The sequence below is a fragment of the Balaenoptera physalus genome (assembly GCF_965194825.1).
Source record: "Balaenoptera physalus genome assembly, chromosome: 11".
In the NCBI taxonomy this organism is placed as follows: Eukaryota; Metazoa; Chordata; class Mammalia; order Artiodactyla; family Balaenopteridae; genus Balaenoptera; species Balaenoptera physalus.
In genome coordinates, this window is record NC_138896.1 from 54,015,390 (window position 1) to 54,038,084 (window position 22,695).

Consider the following 22,695-nt stretch of genomic DNA (forward strand, 5'->3'; position numbering starts at 1 on the left):
TTTTGGACATTCTGGGAGAATGTTAATTGGAATTAACCCTCTCTTTACCTTGTAGGAACAGGGACCTCGGTCAGCCCTGAGAGAAGAACAGCAGGAGCCAGTCTCACAAACGCAATTATAGGTCTCTCCAAAAAATCCACTTCTCCCACCAGAACATTGGATGCCTCAGCTCCCGAAGGAATTTTTCTCATGAAATTCATATCAACCTAGTGACAAATAAATAATAATTAAAAATAAAGTGTGCATGGTATTAATAAGACCAGAGGGAAATAGGAAAGAAAAGATGCTTTTAAGACTACTATTTGCTAATCAAAACTGGTGATCTAAAGGATGTAAAAATGCCAAAATTCTCACAAATACAAAGAATGAAGTAGACAAATACAAAAAAGCAAGCAAAACACATCTACCAAACAATACTCCCAACTGTTTTACTGTCATAGTCTTTACTACTTCAGAGATCTAAATTACCAAACATACAAACTAGAGAAAATTTTCAATGAATATAGCAGTATTCATTAAAAACTATTAAAGACAAAAATATAGTTCACAAGCTAACAGTGGTCCATGAAATTATACACAGTGCTAAAAATATTCATTTAATTATTATCTATTGTTTAATCTTAGAAATCAATTAGTTCCTTTATAGTTTATGTATTTTTATAAGTCCTTTTTATTTTAAAGAACTCTGGGCATTCCCCAGTATTTTCATTAAGTGGGAAAAATTATGTTTATTTAAAACTACAATAGCCATAATTGGTATAGATATATGGTAGTGCTATATAATCAAATTCAGTTGTCTGTGTATAATTACAAAGAAAAGGTTACGAGCATAATATCAAAGTATGGCAACTTCTTCGTTTATACGCAGTTTCACACAAGGCACTAAACAACCACTTACAGGGCTATCTATTAAAATAAAACCAGCACTTACAGCGGGCCTCTTGAGTCCCACACCCAGTGTGCCACAACTACAGTGCCAGGAGGCAGACTCCTGCCCAACAGGAGATAAGGAGGTGTACACAAGGACAGACCAAGTAAAAAAAGGAAAACTGTGACAGAGGAACAAAAGTAAATGGCATCTGCCATGTCTAGAGGAGATGTATAACGTAAACTATAGTAATGTATTCATTGCAATTTAGTTACTGAACACTTTACACTCATCTGAAATAATTGGAGCACCAGTAAAAATATGATCGACTTAGAACAGTACAACGTCCCATAAGCAAGGCTTTTTTTTTGCAAAGCATTTTATAATTTTAGAGCATGAAGCTCAGCAAAGCTACCGCAAATCATCATTTAAATGCCTTTTCTGCAAAATGTGATTTATAGACTTTGCATCATAAAATAAAGGCTTAAAAAATGAACCTTACTTGAAATAATCACATTTAATTAAAAGTCTGACATTGTATCCTATAGTAAATACCAATAAAAAAATTTACAATGGCCACAGGGGATCAATTATTCAGAGGCAGTACTCACAAAGTATGCTTTAAATTCAATTGTAATTTGAACTTGTAGTTTTTTGTCCTGTTCTTTTGAAATAAGTTCTTTTTATATTTCATTTAAATACTCATCTACCACAATTAAAAATCATAGTTGAGATAGGTGAATTGTTTTTAAATCCATGCCTTTACCTTTACCTACCCATGGGGAAGCACCAATGTTTCCCAGTGACATTCCAGAAAGTACTGACACCATAAGACAATAATTCTGGGATCACATTACAGCTGAGAAAAAGCTGAATCATTACTGCTGTAACATCATTACCAGAATTAATCTTTCTAGTGGTGGTAGCTCCAGAACAAACGACTGTAATTCAAAAGGTACTGAAGTTTCATGATATCTATGGGTAGGTATAGATAAAAATACCATATTATTCATATATTCTTTTTTCAGAATTTCTAACACTAGTAAGATATAACGTTATTCAAGTGCTATGAGACTGTTACCTTTCTCACAATTTCTGATCATAAATTAACAGATCACAAGCATCACATGCAGGTTTATAGGCACCAGTTATTAAAAAATTATTATAATCAATGTTAATAAAGCCACATTGCTACAATTTTCTCAGTAAAAATGACTATGAAAATGTATAGTTAATAACAGAATTACCTTGCTGAAGTCAACAGTACTATTTTCTCTGCTTCCTCCACTTCCATTACCTTTCATTTCTCCACTTTTACTATTGTCCAAGTTTCCAGGTGCAGACTGTGGAGAGGCCAAAATACCTGTATTTAAGAACAAACAAATTCCAAACTAGTAAGGAGAAAATTCACTTTGTAACCTGAATCTGCTCATATCCTGAAAGTGATGGTTTATTAGAAGCAAATGTGTTAGGTAAAAAAAAAAAAAAAAAAAAAAAAAGGTGCCAAGTGTTAGTACCATACCAGCAAGAGTAGATTAACATTTTAAGCAATAATGAAGCTATATATTTTAACATTTTAAATAATATAATTGGCATTTACAAAAATGGTGGCCTTTTGCAAAAAGAAAAAAAGTGAGTAGAAGGTGGAAGACCTGGGTCTGATCACCACTAGAAATACTTAGGGCATCCATTTTCAATGTATCCAATAGACATGTGAACTGCACATCATTAAGTTAGCTTAATGATGTCTAGCACACTTACATCAATAACAATATAAAATTTCTGTTAAAACCTAAATGTAACTCAGAAAATGTTAAGAGCCACATCAACTAAATGTACACTAATTTTGCCATAATCATCCCTAATCTTAACAGTTTCCTCAAGAATTTTCATTCTCTTGTGTAAAATTTATGTGCTGCCTACTGTCATTATTCCTAAGAAATATGTTAAAACATAATAGTAATGTTTTTACTATTTTAGATACACGTTCTATTAAATTAGCTTGTTTGTATTACAAATGATAGATATATGTTCACGCATTATGTATACTCATTTCAAGTACACTCAGCAGCAACAATTCACACAATAACATAAAAATACCCAGTAGCATATGACCAATCATTACCACTACGAATTTTGCATAAAGTTCAAATCTCAAAAATGTTGAAGTACTTAACACAGATTTCTACCATTAAATGCATCTAATTTTTTCAAAACACCCAAGACTTTCTAGTTCAAGAATATAGATTTAATATTACCCAAAACACTGAGTATCACAGGAGAAGATGCACTAGACAATTAACAACAGTCTTCACTTTTAGTTTTAACTCTGCCACTCAAGACAATCTAGTGACCCACAGAAATTCAATTAAATTGTCTGTGGTTAGATCCTATAAACTTTAAAGTTAATATTCGTAATTGAGTTCCAAAATTTTAAGCATATCAGATATATTCAATGCCTCTAAGGGAGTTTTCATTTTTACAGAATACAACATACACTAACTAGTAACTTTAAGTCATTTGAGTTTACTGCTTAAACTTAGTGAAAGAAGACCTTTGTGATACCCACTTCTATGTTAAATATCTACGCTAGGATGTCACTCTGACCCAAAAATCTCAGTGTAGAAAGTATGCGCAATCCCCTTAGCCATGTGCTCAATTCCCTAGAAGTATTAAACAATTCTGAAATAAAAACTATTTCCTAAAACTTAACTAATTTTTCACCATTTTAGCCTCTTCTTTGAACTTTGTCCCTACACTTCCATAATAGAGTCCATTCCTTTATTAAAATACATGCCCAAGTGGAAAAAAAAAAAGTGAACCAGTATTTTTCAGTGGTTTCCACCAACTCCCACACAAGAAAATGAAGAGTATCATTAAGGCCCTGGCAGCAACTGCAATGACCATCAACACACACACACTGCTAACTACTAAATGCATCCAACCTGCAAACGTGTAACCAAAAAAAAACATAGGCACAGCTTCCCAGAACAGTCCCAGCCACCAGATTTTGGGGAGAAGAGTGGAATGGGGAGAAGGCTCTGAGGGAAAACAAGGATACAGTAGAATGGGAAGAAGAAATAATGTGCAACTCAATACTGACAAAGCCAGAAGAAATGATGTGAAGTCATGGGCTCACCTGGTCACCTTGAACCTGCTAAAGTCAGCATGCCAGGCACACCTTAGAGATTCCCACCACCGCCTTCTCCATGCAATCCTTCCTACTCTCAGCTAAGTTAAAGCTATTTCTTCAAAAGGTTAAGGAAGTATCCCTGCTCCTACAGTAAATTCCTAGAGCTCAGAATTAAATGAGTAAATTCCCCAAAATTAAAACTATCATTAGCACAGATAACTCAGAAGGACTTTATTTGCTTTGAGCAAAAGCAAAAACAAATATGAGTATGTATACAATCAGTACTGGGATTTAAAAATCATACCCTGGTAAATCTATTATTGTGCCCTTACATTCTTTTTCTTGAAATAGCAAAGCTACCTAGAGAAACAGAAATCAAAGATATCAGTTTTCTGTCATTAAAAGTTTGAAAGTAGAAGTATTTGGATCAGTGGTTCTCATCTGGGGAAGATTCTGCCCCCCAGAGACATCTGGCAAAGTCTAGAGACATCTTTGGTTGTCACCACTAGGGAGTGTACTGGCGGCTAGTGAGTGGAGGCCAAGGGTGCTGCTCAACATCCCACAACGCACAAGACATCCCCCACCACAAAGAAGTGTCCACCCCAAAAGGTCAATAGTGCCAAGCGTGAGAAACACTGAGTCAGAAAACAGTTACAAACACTAAAAGTGAGTTATGTCTTTTACATAATTATTCTCCAAAAAATAACTAATGGGAAACACCACTTTTTTCTTTTTTTTTTTTTTACTACAGGTATTCACAAATCATGACCCCGTGCCACAAAAATCTATGACATTAGTCTCTCAAAAATGATGCCAAGGCCACCTTCTTCATCAGACTTCAGGAAAACTTATAGAGTTTCCAGCTGCTCTAAGCAGCAAAGGTAACTAAGCAAGGAATAATAGAGAGCTGCCCCTGTTATTGTAATTACATTCCTTCTATAAATATCTTTTTAAACAGTAATTATAAGCTCTCCCTTTTCCTCAGAAATTCCCTCTTTTCCCTACGTTCTAATTTCTTTTCTTCAGAAAGGCTAATAAATCTCATGGCATACTTAATGGCAGAGGGGGAAATAATTTAATTGTGTCCCTCAATTTTCAGTAAATTGCTCTTTTTATCCTCTTAACAACATGACTTAATAAGCCATTGTGAACCTGTACATCCCTTCCTTCCCATATAAAATTTATAGTCCCTTATCATTAATAACATTGAAACTGGTAAAACAAGAAATGTCCAGTATTACTGACAGATATAGGTAAAAACAAATGCAAGGGGAAGTAACTTTAAAGTCATTTTTATTCAATAAAAATAGTAAACCTTGCTAGTCCTTTTTAATTAAAATAAGAATGTTCGTTATTTCTGAGTAATTATTTCTAGATTTTTTTTTCCTTTTTTGTTTAGTTACCTCATTATATAATTCTCTATCTTTTCCACAAAGTATTAAAATTTACAATGAAATTCTATACTATAGATTTTGTTGTAAGTAGATCTGGGTTCAATTCCTTGCTCTGGTCATTTACGGTATAACCTTAACATCTCTAAGTCTTAATTTTCTTCATTTTACAAACAGCAATAACATGAACTCATCAAATTGTTAGACAAATTAGAAACATGATATTTGAAAAGTATACATCACTGTGTGTGATAACCTATGAAACAATGGTTACTATAAGTACTATCATAATTAATGTTACAATGATTTAACCACAAAACTTCTATTTTTTAACTTCTAGAAGTATCATTTTTTGGCAACTACAATGAGCTTTGATTAAATTTAAATGTATTTAGTATGTCTGGATACAGCCAATAAAGAGAAGGAGAGGCTGGTTGGTCATATACTGGTAGGAACACAGGATGTTTAGTCAGAGGACGTGGGCTGTCACTTACTAGCTGTATGATCCAGGGGAATTTATTTAACTTTGCTGAGCCTGAGTTTCTGAAAATAGGTATATCCACCCAACTTACACAAAATTTTATACACATCAAACAGGCCAATAACTATAAGCTACTATTGAAGTGTTATATATTATTCAGCGTTATGCAGAAATGTGATAATAATTATGTGATTAAAACCACTATAGTTAGTGTTCATATGTCACGCTGATGCTTAGCTGTCAGTAAAACATATAGTCACTAAAGAATACTTTTTTATATGAATTGGGTAGAAAGATATATATGTATAAATGTGCATATAATTAATATATAAGAGGAAGAGCCAAAATTATATATAATAACCCTTAAGTGAGTTACAAACCTTTTATCCACTAAGAAATAATTTTTCTAATTCACGTAGAAATATATCCTAGCCACAACTATTGGAACTCTAGTCCTGAAAATTTCAAGGTGCATTAGGATTAAAAATAGATATGGCATTAAATAAAGGACAAGTAAAGTCTATTCCAAATTATAAAACTAGTCTTGAAATAATGATGATGCCAGGCAGTCATTAGTGAACCTCAATCTTCTCAGAGACAAAATGAGAAAAAGAACGTTCAATTCTATTTTTGTTAGGAAGGTTAAAACATACTGCATTCCTTGAACAAAAGCACCAAATAGTAGATAAAAGGCATATCACCCCATTTTACTTTATGTAAAACATGTGTTCATTCACCTTATGGAATGAAATGCACAAGAAGGGCCACCATTTTTTTAATCATGGCAAATTAAAAGATAACTTGTAAAAATGTCTACATTTTTTTGAACCATTCAAATGCATTGACCTGTAAAATCTCAGTGAAAATTTTTGAAAAATAATTAAATTATGTGTAGTCTTATTTGGAGTCTTTTTAAAACTTAAAATTTTTAATAATTCTATCCTTCTCTGTAATATACTATAAAGAAAAAAACATGCAGAAGTCAAAATAAATTATAAGCATTATCTATGTATGCTGCTAAAGCTATGTGCTTGAAAGGCATTCCAAGTGCAAGTGATCCAGAGGCAGAAAGCACCACACATGGAGGACTTTGAATAGTTGCCTGAAGTTATGTCAACATTTTCCTCATTCTTCTGCTCCTGGCCTTGCAGTGCTTCTAAGTCTTCCTCAGGCGGATGAATTACTACTGTGGGAATATCGTCACTGGCAGGTGAAACCAGTAGCTCTGGGGCCTGAAGCTGCCTCTGCTGGGAACTTCTGGAGTTCAGGCGACTGAGCCTAGGGCTGGAAGGAGGACTGTTCTGAGGGGTGGGTACTGGGGTTGTACACTTCGAGCCTGCAGGGGTTCCAGCTCTTGAAGAAGGAAGAAGATGACTGAGAAGAAGAGATAAAGGTGATTCTCCTCTCAATGAAAGGTTTGAGGCAGACAGACCTGTTCGCAAAGAGTGGCGGGAGGCTGAAAGGCCTTCCCCTGAGATAAAACAAATAAATGAAAAGTGATGAAGTTCACTGCAGAAGACAAATGACACACAAAAAAAATCAATTTACACCATAAACTGCAAGATTTAAAAAAGATCCAAAATTTCAAATTCATGCTATCAGGGTTAGTATGACAATCAGATTTTTAAGTATTAGAAAATCATTGAAAAATGGCTTAAACTGTAATTAGTTCTCTGAAGATGTATCCAAAAATCAAAACAAAAAATAAAAAACAATGCTAATGATAGATGGTCGGGGACGATATTCTGTTAGTAATGAGAATGTCCAATAGTGTGGCTTTAAATTAAAGAATAATATCAATGGAAAGCTGCTGCTTAAAAAAATGATAAATAGCAAATGAGAATATAACACAAAAATAATCTAAGAAATAAAATCCAAAACAAAACTTACCAGCACTGATATTTAGTGCATTTTATCTACATTGCACCGAACTTCTACATATTCTCTCATAAGAAAAGTCCACATTAACAGTATCTAATAATTCCTAACTTAAAGGTGATATCAATAACATTAAGTCAATAGGGCATCACCTACTGATAGCACTCTCAAGTAAAATTTAAAAACATAAGACAAGTTATAGGAATTTCTTTTTTCAAAAGAGAAACGTCAATTTTAAAAGATACATATTCTTGAGCTCATTATCTGATATTAATAAATGTCCTAAAATATGCTTCCATTTCTAATGCAGCAGATAAATTAAAACAAATACATACAATCTTTAATTTAACTAGCTAAGAATAAAGTATTTCTTACCAACAAGAGTGATGAGGAAGCTAAGTCTACAGTATTTCAAAAGGTGAGGTATAGTTATACTTCAAACACTTGGTTATTCTAATCAAGTGTGGCTTAATGGAATAACATTGTTTTTTCAGGAAAAGCATGAGAAATATAACAACCTCACATGATCTAAGTAATCAAAGCTACATGCTCAAGAGATCCCAGAAATATTAAAAATATGAACTTTTAATCCATAAACCACCATTTAGTTAAAAAATAAGCTACATGCAGAAAAAATTGTTAAATTACAACTATAATATAACAAAATAACAGAATGCCCATGCTAAAATGGCATCTAAAAGAAAATAGCCATTGTCTTATGATTAAAAGGAATCAACTGACAATTGGAGAATAATCAGGAACCACTGCATATGGGGAAGAAAGATTTAATATGGTCTCTCTAGGCAAACAAATTCACTTCACTAAAGTAGAGCATATGCAATACATGGAAAGGTGAAAAAAAGACGTGACATAGATGGCTTGCTTTCAGATTGAACTTAGGTCCATAAGAGATTTCTTTCATTCTTAAGGTTCGATGAATATAGAAAGGCACAATTTTAAATAGATTAAAAAGAGTTTTATTGGTCAAATGCTCAGAAGAAAATGGACTTAATTATCTTACACTGAGCTGCAAACGATGACTAAGTACTGTCAACTTTAGACATGTTAAATCCTACCACCTGTGACTGTGTGCTTGTAGAAGAGTTAAAAGCCATACTCTTTTCAAAGACAGAAAAGATGAGCAGAAGAATTTGTGGCCCATCCTCCACTCCTCTTCACTGTATAATTCTCACAAGCCTTGGGTAATGGTAGCAACTAGAGGCAGCAGTGATCCTCAAAACCAGCTCCAATTCTTCGCACCTGGATTTTTCCAGTCACTGTCATCAGAGCTATCTTTGAGACCCAAAATAGAACCCCAGTGATAGCATGCCAGCCTTAAGACAGTGACATAGGTAAATGGCTACAAAAACACATTCTCCCCATGTCCCACATAACCCATGCTAGACCGTGAATGAGAGGGGAGAGCAGCAGTGTGTGGGTCTGTGCCATTCTCAATGGCTTGAAAAAATCAACTGCATCATCCCTAGCATAAAACAGGAACAAGCACAAAAATCTTTCACAAATTATGTAAATAAAAAGCAGTGAAATCAGCAGACCAACCCCAAAATACTTGTTTATGCCCAGCAAGTAAAGTATACTCAGGAGAAAAAAAAAAAATCTCTAGGAAAAATCTAATATTAAAGGCCCAAACACAAGACTTAAAATTTTCAAAAGATTAAATTTATAGATAATAATTTATGGCTCTTTTATCAAATATACAAGAATTCTTCAGCAGAAACAAAAAAGCAAGAAGGAGAGTAATTCAGGGTTACGTATAGTATAGTGTTTAAATATTACCAATACTTAAATGTCCCATTTTAACACAGTAAATGCTTAATTTTTTCATCTAAGTAATTTCTACAGATAATTCTGTCACGTTGTAAAGACATTTTAGAAATGAAATCTTTAAATGCACAAATTATTATTTTAAAGAGAATTAAAAAGATAAAGGCCTATGTAATTATCTAGAAAAAATATGTTTCTTTTCCAGAATGCTAATTGTAACACACTGGAATGCCATTAGTGTAGACGTGTTAGCAAAAATTGAATGCCACAACTTATCTCACCATTCCTTTCAAGCAAGTGAGGGTCAGAATGTTTCTTGCCTATATCTGCAAAAGATCGAACAAGGGGAATCCGGCTGGTGAACCTTTTCTCATTCTGATGATGGTGCCTCTTCAGAAGGGCTTCTCTGACATTCTCTCTTATGGACTCGTCCAACTGGCCAGAGGCGATCATGTTGTCCAATACCATATCTAGGCAAAGAAAAATACATAGATAACAATCATTTTTATTAAATAAACTAACACTTGGATGACTATAACACAGAATAAATCTTAAGTGAAATTTTACCAGAAAAATAAGACTCTTAAATAGCTCTAGAAAGTATCATTCTCTTCTAATATTGAATAATGGATGCATAAAGATAAATATGAACATTATCCAACAAAAATGAACATATTAATAGAGACCCTTATTTTAATAAATACTATTATTTATTGAAAAGCTACTGTTATTCACCAATAGCCTTCCTATATAGTTGAAGGTGGTTTACTGATGATACAATAAATTCTATTAAAATGGATATTCAAATATTGGCTTCCTAAGAAGTGAAGGTATTTTCTTGCTTCACCTCATACTTTTCCCCAAAACTGTAGATGAATATCTCTACTCATTCATTCAATCATTAACTATTTACTGAGTACCTATTATGTGCTGGGAATACGGCAATTAAGCAGATCAAGTTTCTGCTCTCACTCGCCCAGAGGTAGAAAAACCAGTGAGTAACTGAATAGATAAAATATGAAGTAATAAGTTTTAGAAAGATGACTATATCAGGCTGTGAGGGAGGTGTGGGAAAAGGGGAGATTGATGGCAATGACATTTTATACATTACTGCGGTGCCTGGACTATTTTTAATTTATAAAGTACATATAAATATTTTTTAAAAGCGGCAGCAACTTGAGATAAAAGAGTCAGGCTTTCAAATCTATGATAAGATTCGTCTGAGAGAAAACTGGAAGGGATCAACCTAGCAGGTAAACTATTAACAGTAACACCATGACTGCAGGCTACCATACAAATGAACACTGGATTATACATTTACTAAAATATTATATTGTATTATGTGATAATTAAAAGCCAAAGTAAGACATATTGAATATATTTAAATTCAATATTCCTAATCCTAACTCAGTTTTTCAGTCATTTATATAAAACAAGAAAGTAAGGACTTTGATAACTTAAAGATTTGCAGCACAAGGTCAAATCTATCAATCTGGTAATATCAACGTATTGATATTTCTAGCCTGAGAAATTCTAATAAATTTATGGTCCTCTTGAAAATCAAATACAATAGTTTTTTGTTTTTATATTGGGCAATCTATAATGGTAGTCACACTATCAATTTTATTACTACTGAACTGGATATTGGTTTTGAGCAACTTCAGTTAGTGACCAAATAGCTTTATCACAGCTATCTTTTCCTTCTTTCTACCTCCACAGTATCCTTCGATTTTCTCTCCTTCGTTTCCATTGCTACTACCTACCAGACATCAGATCGTCATTACTTCTTGCTTAGACATTCCAAGAGAATAAATGACCTCCTTGCTTCTAACCTCTTCTTATCCAAAGCCACCCTACCTCTTCTTGCCAGAATGATATCCCTGACACACATCGAGATCATACTATTCTCCAACTTAAAAATCATTGAGAGCCAAAATGCCTACCAAATAAAATCCAATTTCTTAACCCAGTAATTCAAGGCTAGTCACAATCCACCTCTAATTTATTTTTCTAACATATCTCAAGAATCTGTATACTCACAGAGAATTGACTTTTTTGAGATTCATAGCTGTCTATACTTTCTAGACTTTTCTTCCTTCTCTTCCTCCTCCTTAGAATACTTTCTTTTCTCTTGCACCACCCTGCTCCTTATTGCCATGTGTTCAAATTCTATGGATAAGTTGTATAGTTAATGTACTCTCTGTATCTTCCCCAGATACCTTGGTCCAGACAACAAAGAAACAAAAAGCTCCTTCCTCTGCACTTCCAGAGAACAGGCTCCATATCTTGCTTATGGCACTAGTCACTTTCTTCTTGATAACCGTAGTTACATCTCTCTAATTTAATCTTTTAGACTCCAAACTTATCAAAGACAAAAAGGGTTATTTATACGTCTACTCCTCATACTGCCCTGCACAGAATGGAAGCTCAACATGTAACTGTCAAATCAATGGTCTAAATGCCACTTTATTTTCCTTATTTAAGTATCTCTAACTTCAATACAATTTAACTATAAAGAAGTCACTTTGCTATCACCTGCTATTTCATCAAGAGTGCTTGCTCTCATATCCAGCATGACTGTTCCATTTAGGATGCAACTTCTCAGTTCAAAAAGACTGTGCAAAGAGAGGGTCGCCACGTAAGGCTTACTCCACCGGTCACCGCCATCTTCAACATCCTCTTCAAATTTCAGCCATCTGAAATGTATAATGTATAACAATATTTTACAAATAATGATTCCATTGGTTTATTTTAATATGATAAACATAAGCTTGTTCTTTTAAACAGAAACAAAGATCACCACCACCAAAACAAAATTTCGCTACAAACACATTTTTACAAATTAGGTTAACGGCCTATAATGTCAATAGGCACAAGTTACCTTTGTAGTTCCTCTTTCTATTCTAGCTATCACTGTAGTAAGTTTACAGAAACAAACTCTGGAAATTCATAGTTTCAGCTTCCAATCTTATTTTAAACTTTAAACATGCAAGATGTTGATTTTTCAAACTTGTTTCCTCTAATTGTAAGTCTACAGTAACATATTTCCTTTTGTTATATTATAGTATTAAGAATTAAGGAAACAAATTTTGAGAATAAAGATAAAATTTCCAGACAGAAGGAAATTCTCTACTCATTGTTTTAAAGCACTGGATGTCTCAATTTCAATTTTATATTCTCATTACAAAAAGAAACCAAGTAAAGGCAGTTAAAAACTGAGAGAGTATCATCACCTGGCAGTTTCTTTCCATTCATACTCTTCTCCATCTCTGTAGCACAGCTCATCCATTTCCGTGAAGAGATCATGGGGAATGTGTTCTTCATCATCATCTTCAGTACCCAGGATGAACTGGACTCTCTGGGATGGTGTGTCTTGACAAAATCAGAATTTAAAAATATACACTCAAAATTTTCCTCAATTAATACAAAGGTAAATTCTAAATTTTGAAAATGAAATGCTTTTGTTATAAATATATTCCATCAGAACAAATTTCTTTTCATTATTATTAAAATACTATAATTCTGGAAGGAAACAAGGACCAACAATCTAGAACAAAAGAATTTTACAGAAAGATCACCTCCACAGATGAAAAAGAAAAATTATATGTTAAAGTCACACTAATCTTTAACAAACTAATGTAAATCAAACAAATAACAGTAAGCAACATCCAAAAACAAGAAAACACTATGCATAAGACAGGACCTTTTCCTCACCAAAAATAGATGGAAATGTTAGATAATATAGAACATTTCAAATATTTAATCAATATGTAGTTAAGTTCAAGAGTAAAAAAAGAAATCCCCAAGTTCCAAAAAAAGGATGAGAAAACTCAAAACTAACTTTTCCTACTATCATGGAGAAGCAAAAGTCTGTCAGCTGAGGTTAGGGGGGTAGACAGGTCACTGCCACTCATGACATCTGAGTTTAAACTACCTGTGTGGTACAGGATCCCCAAACAGAGAAATTAGCATACATTCTAGTCCAGGACAGTTGAAAGCCCCAGAGGTCCCAGAATAAACACTGAAGCATACAACAAGCATCAATTAAAAACAAAATCAAATTCTTCCAAATATAATAGAGGAGGTCAAACTCAAAATTTACATCTAAGTAAACAAACCTCCAGGAACTTACAGCTGCAAGAGGGATATTAAAACAGGTTAAAAAGTAGATTAGAAGGACTTCCTTGGTGGCACAGTGGTTAAGAATCCACCTGCCAATGCAAGGGACACGGGTTCAAGCCCTGGTCCAGGAAGATCCCACATGCCATGGAGCAACTGTGCCCGTGTGCCACAACTACTGAGCCTGCCCTCTAGAGCCCGCGTGCCACAACTACTGAAGCCCACGCACCTAGAGCCCATGCTCCACAATAAGAGAAGCCACCACAATGAGAAGCCCGTGCACCGCAACGAAGAGTAGCCCCCGCTCGCCGCAACTAGAGAAAGCCCCTGTGCAGCAACAAAGACCAAAGACCCAACACAGCCAAAAATAAATAAATTAATTAAATAATTTTTTTTTAAAAAAGTAGATTAGAAACAAAATTGTTAAAGGAAAAGACAGATCTAAGGAGGAGGCGGTTACACAGAATGCATCAATGACAAATAAGACAAAAACACGCAAGGTTAAGAGATATAGAAAACAGAATAAAAAAGTCGCACAAGAAAAACTCCAGAAAGAGGAAAATATAAAGAACAGGGGAAGAGGCAATATGAAAAACATATCTGAAACTTGTCCCGTGTGTACACGACATGGGTCTTCATAATGAAGGAATACTCTAAGACCGATGCAGGACAAATAAAAACACAATGTAACTGAACTTCCTAATATTTGAACCTTTCAACAATTAGGTCTTGCACATCTTTTGTGAAATTCATCCCCAAGAAATATTTCTGGTGCTATTGTGCTGTTTTTTATTTCAGTTTCAGATTGCTCATTGCTACTATATAGAAATACAGTTGATTCTGTACACTGATTTTGTATCCTGTAACCTTGCTAAACTCACTTAGTTCTGTAGTTTTGTAGATTGCTTAGGATTTGCTACACATATGATTCTGTAACTATGAATAAAAACAATTTTACTTCTTCCTTTACCTTCTGGATGCATTTCATTTCTTTCTTGCCTTATTATACTGGCTACGTGTGCCAGTACCATGTTGTACAGAAGTGGTGAGAGAAGACATCCATGCCTTTTCCCAATTCATAGGGAGAAAACATTCAGTCTTTCACCACCATTTCTAAATGCTCTCTATCACACTGAAGAAGTTTTCTAATATTCCTAGTTTGCAAGGAGATAAAATTCTAGAATAGAATTTAGAATTTAGAAAAATTCTAAATAAATAGAATTTGTTAGATGTAGATAAATAGAATTTATCTAAAGACAGAATTTTAACTCCTAGCAAACTAGCGGGGAGGAATTTTGTCAAAGGCTTTTTCTGTCTTATTGATATGATTATATGGGTTTTTCTCCTTTATACTATTAATATGTTTATTTACACTGATAGATGTTTAAATTTTAAACCAACCCTGCATTTCTACTTGTTCATCATATTAATTTCCTAATGCTGCTATAACAAATTTCCACAAACTTGGTGGCTTAAATAACACAAATTTATTCTCTTACAGTTCTGGAGACCGGAAGTCCAAAATGAATTTTACACAGGGCTAAAAAATCATGGGCTGGTTCTTTCTGGAGGCTCTAGGGGAAAATCCATTTCCTTACCTTTTCTAGCTTCTGGAGGCTGCCTACATTCCTTAGGTCTGGATGCCTCCTCATTCCATCACTATAACTACCATCTCCTCTCTGATCTTCTGACTCCTTGTGATTAAATCTGGCCCATCTGCATTAATCCAGCATAATCTCCACTTCACAAAATCCTTTAACTTAGTCACATCTACAGATTCACTTTTGCCAAATAAGGTTAACATTCACAGGTTCCGGACAGTAGGAATATGGACATTGTGGGGGCCACTATTCAGATTACCACCATCATGATGTATTATCCCTCTTAAGTATTGCTGGTTAAGATATGCTTTTATTTTGTTAAGGATTTCTGAATCTATACTCATGAGAAATAATTAGTGTGTAGTTTTATTCTATTGTAACATCTTCATCAGGTTTTGGTATCAGGGTAATGCTGGATTCACAATATGAATGGAAAAGTGTTCCCTCATCTTCAATTTTCTGGCAGAGTCTGTGTTATTTCATTCTTATATGTTTGATGACATTTGGGAGTAAATTTCCATTGTGGGAATGCTTTAGACTACAAATTCAATTTCTTTTTATACATGTAGGATAATTCAAGTTACCCATTTCTGCCTAATAGCATGTATTCCTAAGAAACTTTCCCATTTAATCTGAAGTATCAATTTTGTTGGCATAAAATCATTCATAATATTCCCTCCTTATTCTTTAATATCTGTAGAATCTTTACTGAAAATTTCTGGTGCTGGTCATTTGTATCTTTTTTTCCCTCACCTGATCAGTCTGGCTATTTAGATTTCTCAATTTTATTGATCTTTTCAAAGAACCAGATTTCAGTCTGATTGATTTTTGCTACTGTTGGTCTGATTTTTATTTTATTCATTTCTGCTTTCATTTTTATTGTTTCTTTTCTTTTACTTATTTAGGCTTAATTTGCAGTATTTTTTCCTTCAATTTCTTAAGTTACAAGCTTAAATCATTGATTAGGCTTTTCTTGTTCTGCGTTTTTTAAATTAATTTCTTTACTTAAATTTATTTGTTTGCACTGGGTCTTAGTTGCAACAGGTGGGCTCCTCGGTTGTGGCATGCAAACTCCCGAATTCCCACCTGTGGCATGCATGTGGAATCCAGTTCCTGGACCAGGGATCAAACCTGGGCCCCCTTCACTGGGAGCGTGGAGTCTCTACCACTGTGCCACCAGGGAAGTCCCTTCTTTTCTAGTATAAAAACTAAATGCTATACATTTTTCTCTAAGCACTGCTTTAGCTATATCTAACAAATTCTAATATGTAGGCAGTCCTCACTTTGCACAGTACCATGCTAAATGAAACCTGTGTGTGTCAGGACTGTGTCCTCACTTTGCAAGATTTTCTCTCAATTTTCTGCCTGTACTGTGTTTTCATTTTCATGAATTCAATATATTTTCTAATTTCTGTTGTGATTGCATCTTTAACCCATGGGTTACTGAGAAACTTCGTGCTTAATTTCCAAATATCTGGGCATTTTTCTTAATATCTTTTAAGTTTAATTCTATTTGTGGTAACAGAATACACTTTCAGTCTTTTTAAATGTATTAAGACTTGTTTTATGGCCTAGAATATGATCTTGGTTAAATCTTCAATATGCAATTGTAAAGAATGTGTATTCTGCTGTGGTTGGGTGAAATGTTCTATGCATGTGACTATCAATCTGACTGACAGTGTTATTTAGGTCTTCTATATCCTTACTGATTTTTTGTTTACTTGTTATATCCATTACTGAGAAAGGAGAGTTGCAATCTCCAACTATAAGTGTGGATTTCTCTCTTTCTCTTTTCAATTTTATCAGTTTTTGCTTCATGGATTTTGAAGCTGTTGTTATATACATTTAGGACTGTTAGGTCTTGGTTTCAGCGGTTTGATTTTTATGTGACTTTGTGTGGTTTTTTCTTCATGTTTCTTCCCCTTGGGTTTTGCTGAACTCCTTGGACCTGTGAGTTCAGACTTTTTATTAATTTTGGAAATTTTTCTGGCACTCCAATTACACATATGATAGACTACCTGATACTGTCCAACAAATTACTGATGCTGTTTATTGGTCTTCAGCTTTTTTTCGTTTCATTTTGATTAGTTTCTATCACAATATCTTCAAAAATCACTTATCTTTTTTATTCTGTAATGTCAAATCATCTGTTAATCTTATCTAGTGTACTACTTATTTCAGATACTGCATTTTTCATCTGTAGAAGTTCCATGTGGGACTTTCATATATTTTCAGCCTCTCTCTTCTTGAACATATAAAGCATATATATTATACTGCTTTTACATGCTTGTTTTCGAACTCCATCAACTTTGTCATTTCTGGATCTGTTTCTTTTTTTTTTTAACATCTTTATTGGAGTATAATTGCTTTAAAATGGTGTGTTAGTTTCCGCTTTATAACAAAGTGAATCAGTTATACATATACATATGTCCCCATATCTCTTCCCGCTTGCGTCTCCCTCCCACCCACCCTCCCTATCCCACCCATCTAGGTGGTCACAAAGCACCGAGCTGATCTCCCTCTGCTATGCGGCTGCTTCCCACTAGCTATCTATTTTACATTTGGTAGTGTATATATGTCCATGCCACTCTCTCACTTTGTCCCAGCTTACCCTTCCCCCTCCCCATATCCTCAAGTCCATTCTCTAGTAGGTCTGTGTCTTTATTCCTGTCTTGCCGCTAGGTTCTTAATGACCTTTTTTTTTTTTAAGATTCCATATATATGTGTTAGCATACGGTATTTGTTTTTCTCTTTCTGACTTACTTCACTCTGTATGACACACTCTAGGTCCATCCACCTCACTACAAATAACTCAATTTCGTTTCTTTTTATGGCTGAGTAATATTCCATTGTATATATGTGCCACATCTTCTTTATCCATTCATCTGTTGATGGACACTTAGGTTGCTTCCATGTCCTGGCTACTGCAAATAGAGCTGCAGTGAACATTTTGGTACATGACTCTTTTTAAATTATGGTTTTCTCAGGGTATACGTCCAGTAGTGGGATTGCTAGGTCGTATGGTAGTTCTACTTTTAGGTTTGTTTTTTTTTTTATTCAAACAAAAAGTCACAAAAATTATAATCATCCTCATCACTTCACTCAGTTCCATGTAATTAATTTTTTTTTCACCTTGATCTTTGTTAGCACTTTTATGAATTCACCAGTTTTCCATTAGAGTTCTGAAAATGCTTATTCATTCAGTTCAGCAGTATAGTCAGTTACCAGAAACCTGTACTTGTCAGAGTCTTTTCCATGAATTCCTTGAAGATGAAAACCTTTTATAGGAACATTTTTGCAAAAGCATCAGAGTACACCCAGAACTGTCTGTAAATGACAAAAGACTTAAAAATGACCATGGTTAAAGATTTGATGAAAGTTCATAATAATGCAATTGACAAGAAAATTTAGTTATTTCTGAAATATACATTTTAAAGTAATAACCAGAATTATGACTTATAACATTATACCAGAACATATAAGATTTTTAGAAATTTCATGTAATGTCTGAAACATTTATATTAACATATTTCCATACAATAACCCAATGAGTTTAGTATTAGTTGTTTTTTGCTTGTTTGTTTGGTTTTTTATACTGCAGGTTCTTATTAGTCATCAATTTTACACACATCAGTGTATACATGTCAATCCCAATCACCCAATTCAGCACACCACCATCCCCACCCCACCGTGGTTTTCCCAACTTGGTGTCCATACGTTTGTTCCCTACATCTGTGTCTCAATTTCTGCCCTACAAACTGGTTCATCTGTACCACTTTTCTAGGTTCCACACACATGCATTAATATACGATATTTGTTTTTCTCTTTCTGACTTACTTCACTCCGTATGAGTCTCTAGATTCATCCACGTCTCAACAAATGACTCAATTTCGTTCCTTTTTATGGCTGAGTAATATTCCATTGTATATATGTACCACATCTTCTTTATCCATTCGTCTGTCGATGGGCATTTAGGTTGCTTCCATGACCAGGCTATTGTAAATAGTGCTGCAATGAACATTGGGGTGCATGTGTCTTTTTGAATTATGGTTTTCTCTGGGTATATGCCCAATAGCGGGATTGCAGGATCATATGGTAATTCTATTTTTAGTTTTCTAAGGAACCTCCATACTGTTCTCCATAGTGGCTGTATCAATTTACATTCCCACCAACAGTGCAAGAGGGTTCCCTTTTCTACACACCCTCTCCAGCATTTGTTGTTTGTAGATTTTCTGATGATGCCCATTCTAACTGATGTGAGGTGATACCTCATTGTAGTTTTGATTTGCATTTCTCTAATAATTAGTGATGTTGAGCAGCTTTTCATGTGCTTCTTGGCCATCTGTACGTGTTCTTTGGAGAAATGTTTATTTAGGTCTTCTGCCAATTTTTGGATTGCGTTGTTTGTTTCTTTAATATTGAGCTGCACGAGCTGTTTATATATTTTGGAGATTAATCCTTTGTCCGTTGATTCGTTTGCAAATATTTTCTCCCATTCTGAGGGTTGTCTTTTCATCTTGTTTATGGTTTCCTTCGCTGTGCAAAAGCTTTGAAGTTTCATTAGGTCCCATTTGTTTATTTTTGTTTTTATTTCCATTACTCTAGGAGGTGGATCAAAAAAGATCTTGCTGTGATTTATGTCAAAGAGTGTTCTTCCTATGTTTTCCTCTAAGAGTTTTATAGTGTCCGGTCTTACATTTAGGTCTTGAATCCATTTTGAGTTTATTTTTGTGTATGGTGTTAGGGAGTGTTCTAATTTCATTCTTTCACATGTAGCTGTCCAGTTTTCCCAGCACCACTTATTGAAGAGGCTGTCTTTCTCCATTGTATATTCTGGCCTCCTTTATCAAAGATAAGGTGACCATATGTGTGTGGGTTTATCTCTGGGCTTTCTATCCTGTTCCATGGATCTATATTTCTGTTTTTGGGCCAGTACCATACTGTCTTGATTACTGTAGCTTTGTAGTATAGTCTGAAGTCAGGGAGCCATATTCCTCCTGCTCTGTATTTCTTTCTCAAGATTGCTTTGGCTATTCGGGGTCTTTTGTGTTTCCATACAAATTGTGAAATTTTTTGTTCTAGTTCTGTGAAAAATACCAGTGGTAGTTTGATAGGGATTGCATTGAATCTGTAGATTGCTTTGGGTAGTATACTTATTTTCACAATGTTGATTCTTTCAATCCAAGAGCATGGTATAACTCTCTATCTATTTGTATCCTCTCTAATTTTTTTCATCAGTGTCTTATAATTTTCTGCATACAGGTCTTTTGTCTCCTTAGGTAGGTTAATTCCTAGATATTTTATTCTTTTTGTTGCCATGGTAAATGGGAGTGTTTTCTTAATTTCACTTTCAGATTTTTCGTCATTAGTGTATAGGAATGCAAGAGATTTCTGTGCATTAATTTTGTATCCTTCTACTTTACAAAATTCATTGATTTTGTAGTAGCTTTTGTAGCTCTAGTAGTTTTCTGGTAGACTCTTTAGGATTCTCTATGTATAATATCATGTCATCTGCAAACAGTGACAGCTTTACTTCTTTTCCGATTTGGATTCCTTTTATTTCTTTTTCTTCTCTGATTGCTGTGACTAAAACTTCCAAAACTATGTTGAATAATATTGGTGAGAGTGGGCAACCTTGCCTTGTTTCTGATCTTAGTGGAAATGGTTTCAGTTCTTCACCATTGAGGACGATGTTGGCTGTGGGTTTGTCATATATGGCCTGTATTATGTTGAGGAAAGTTCCCTCTATGCCTACTTTCTGGAGGGTTTTTATCATAAATGGGTATTGAATTTTGTCAAAAGCTTTCTCTGCATCTATTGAGATGATCATATGGTTTTTCTCCTTCAATTTGTTAATATGGTGTATCACATTCATTGATTTGCGTATATTGAAGAATTCTTGCATTCCTGAGATAAACCCCACTTGATCATGGTGTATGATCCTTTTAATGTGCTGTTGGATTCTGTTTGCTAGTATTTTGTTGAGGATTTTTGCATCTACGTTCATCAGTGACACTGGCCTGTAGTTTTCTTTCTTTGTGACATCTTTGTCTGGTTTTGGTATCAGGGTGATGGTGGCCTCATACAATGAGTTTGGGAATGTTCCTCCCTCTGCTATATTTTGGAAGAGTTTGAGAAGGATAGGTGTTAGTTCTTCTCTAAATGTTTGATAGAATTCGCCTGTGAAGCCATCTGGTCCTGGGCTTTTGTTTGTTGGAAGATTTTTAATCACAGTTGCAATTTCAATGCTTGTGACTGGTCTGTTCATATTTTCTATTTCTTCCTGGTTCAGTCTCGGCAGGTTGTGCATTTCTAAGAATGTGTCCACTTCTTCCACGTTGTCCATTTTATTGGCATACAGTTGCTTGTAGTAACAGAGCTCAGCATCCTATGCTGCTTGTTGTCCATTGTCTGAAAATTACTGTTTCATATATTTTGTGCAGTTTTCTAACTGTTTAAAATTGGAGGACAAATGCAATTCCTGTTAGTCCATCATGTCCAAAACACCTGTGTAATCTCTTTTTGGAGAGTGAGGGGAAGAAAGAAGGTACTTCATAGCAATTTCTAGGACACAGATTGGAGTTAAAACCAAAACAAACCCAATTCTGTGGCATAAAACTTTTCTAGGCATAATTACTCTATGAAAAAGTTATAAATATTTTCTCCACCAAATTTATTTTTCAAACAACTATATTTAGACTACATATTTCAGACCTCAGCTTGAACATTAAACCACCTAGCCAGGTGAACATATAAACATACTTACAGTCTAGTAAGCAGCATTCCTATAAAAAATATTGTGTGCCTTTTTATTCAGAATGAAATAGAGAAGCATACCGATCCACTCACAAAATAACAGCAAAATACTTCTCAACTACCAATGTCATCAAAGTCCACTAGTGATGCTTTTAAAATTACTGTTGATTTTTCCTTCACCAGCGACATATTTTTGTTAGCTATATGACCACTTAATAGTTTATTAGGCCATCAGGATCTCTTAGTACTGGCTAAGAGATTCCCATCATTTAGCCTCTCTAAGTTGAGGTTTCTCCATCTATATAACGAAAACAATAATATCTATCTTTAATTTTTTAAAAATGCTGAGAAGATTAAGTCAAAGCACGTATGTCAAGGGCTTGGTGGAATACTTAGCACAGAATTGGCACTTAATATTTTACTAGGCCATCAGTATCTTCTTTCTTATGACCATGACATAAGCTGTAGTATACACAGTAATTCTTTCCCTCTTTACCTCGTCAAAAGAACTTTCCTCCAGCACAGCACACAAGTGCCTGTGGGGGTGCAGCTCACATGGCTCCTCAAGAATGCACACACTAGGACCTATGGTGTAGATGGCCATATGGGCCACGATGTCCTAAAAAACCAATGATGCCTTACATGTCAACTGAGTGCAATGTCCTGCTCAAGCCGCACAGCTG

General features: G+C 34.5%; 1 protein-coding gene across 10 annotated transcripts in view; it reads right to left on the reverse strand.

The window, feature by feature from the left end:
* The window catches only part of SLC4A7 (solute carrier family 4 member 7), a 113,830-nt gene that overhangs the window by 44,957 nt on the left and 46,178 nt on the right, over nt 1-22,695 (reverse strand). For 5 of the 10 annotated variants that reach the window (XM_082415099.1, XM_082415098.1, XM_082415101.1 and 2 more), the window contains exons 4-9: nt 12,770-12,908; nt 12,072-12,232; nt 9,818-10,006; nt 6,976-7,344; nt 2,116-2,231; nt 49-206 (exon numbers count right to left, since the gene is read on the reverse strand). In XM_082415099.1, coding sequence (XP_082271225.1) covers nt 49-206; nt 2,116-2,231; nt 6,976-7,344; nt 9,818-10,006; nt 12,072-12,232; nt 12,770-12,908 — 1,132 coding nt within the window. The remainder of the gene's footprint in view (nt 1-48; nt 207-2,115; nt 2,232-6,975; nt 7,345-9,817; nt 10,007-12,071; nt 12,233-12,769; nt 12,909-22,695) is intronic. The other 5 variants (XM_082415102.1, XM_082415100.1, XM_082415097.1 and 2 more) reach the window with 3 other exon arrangements.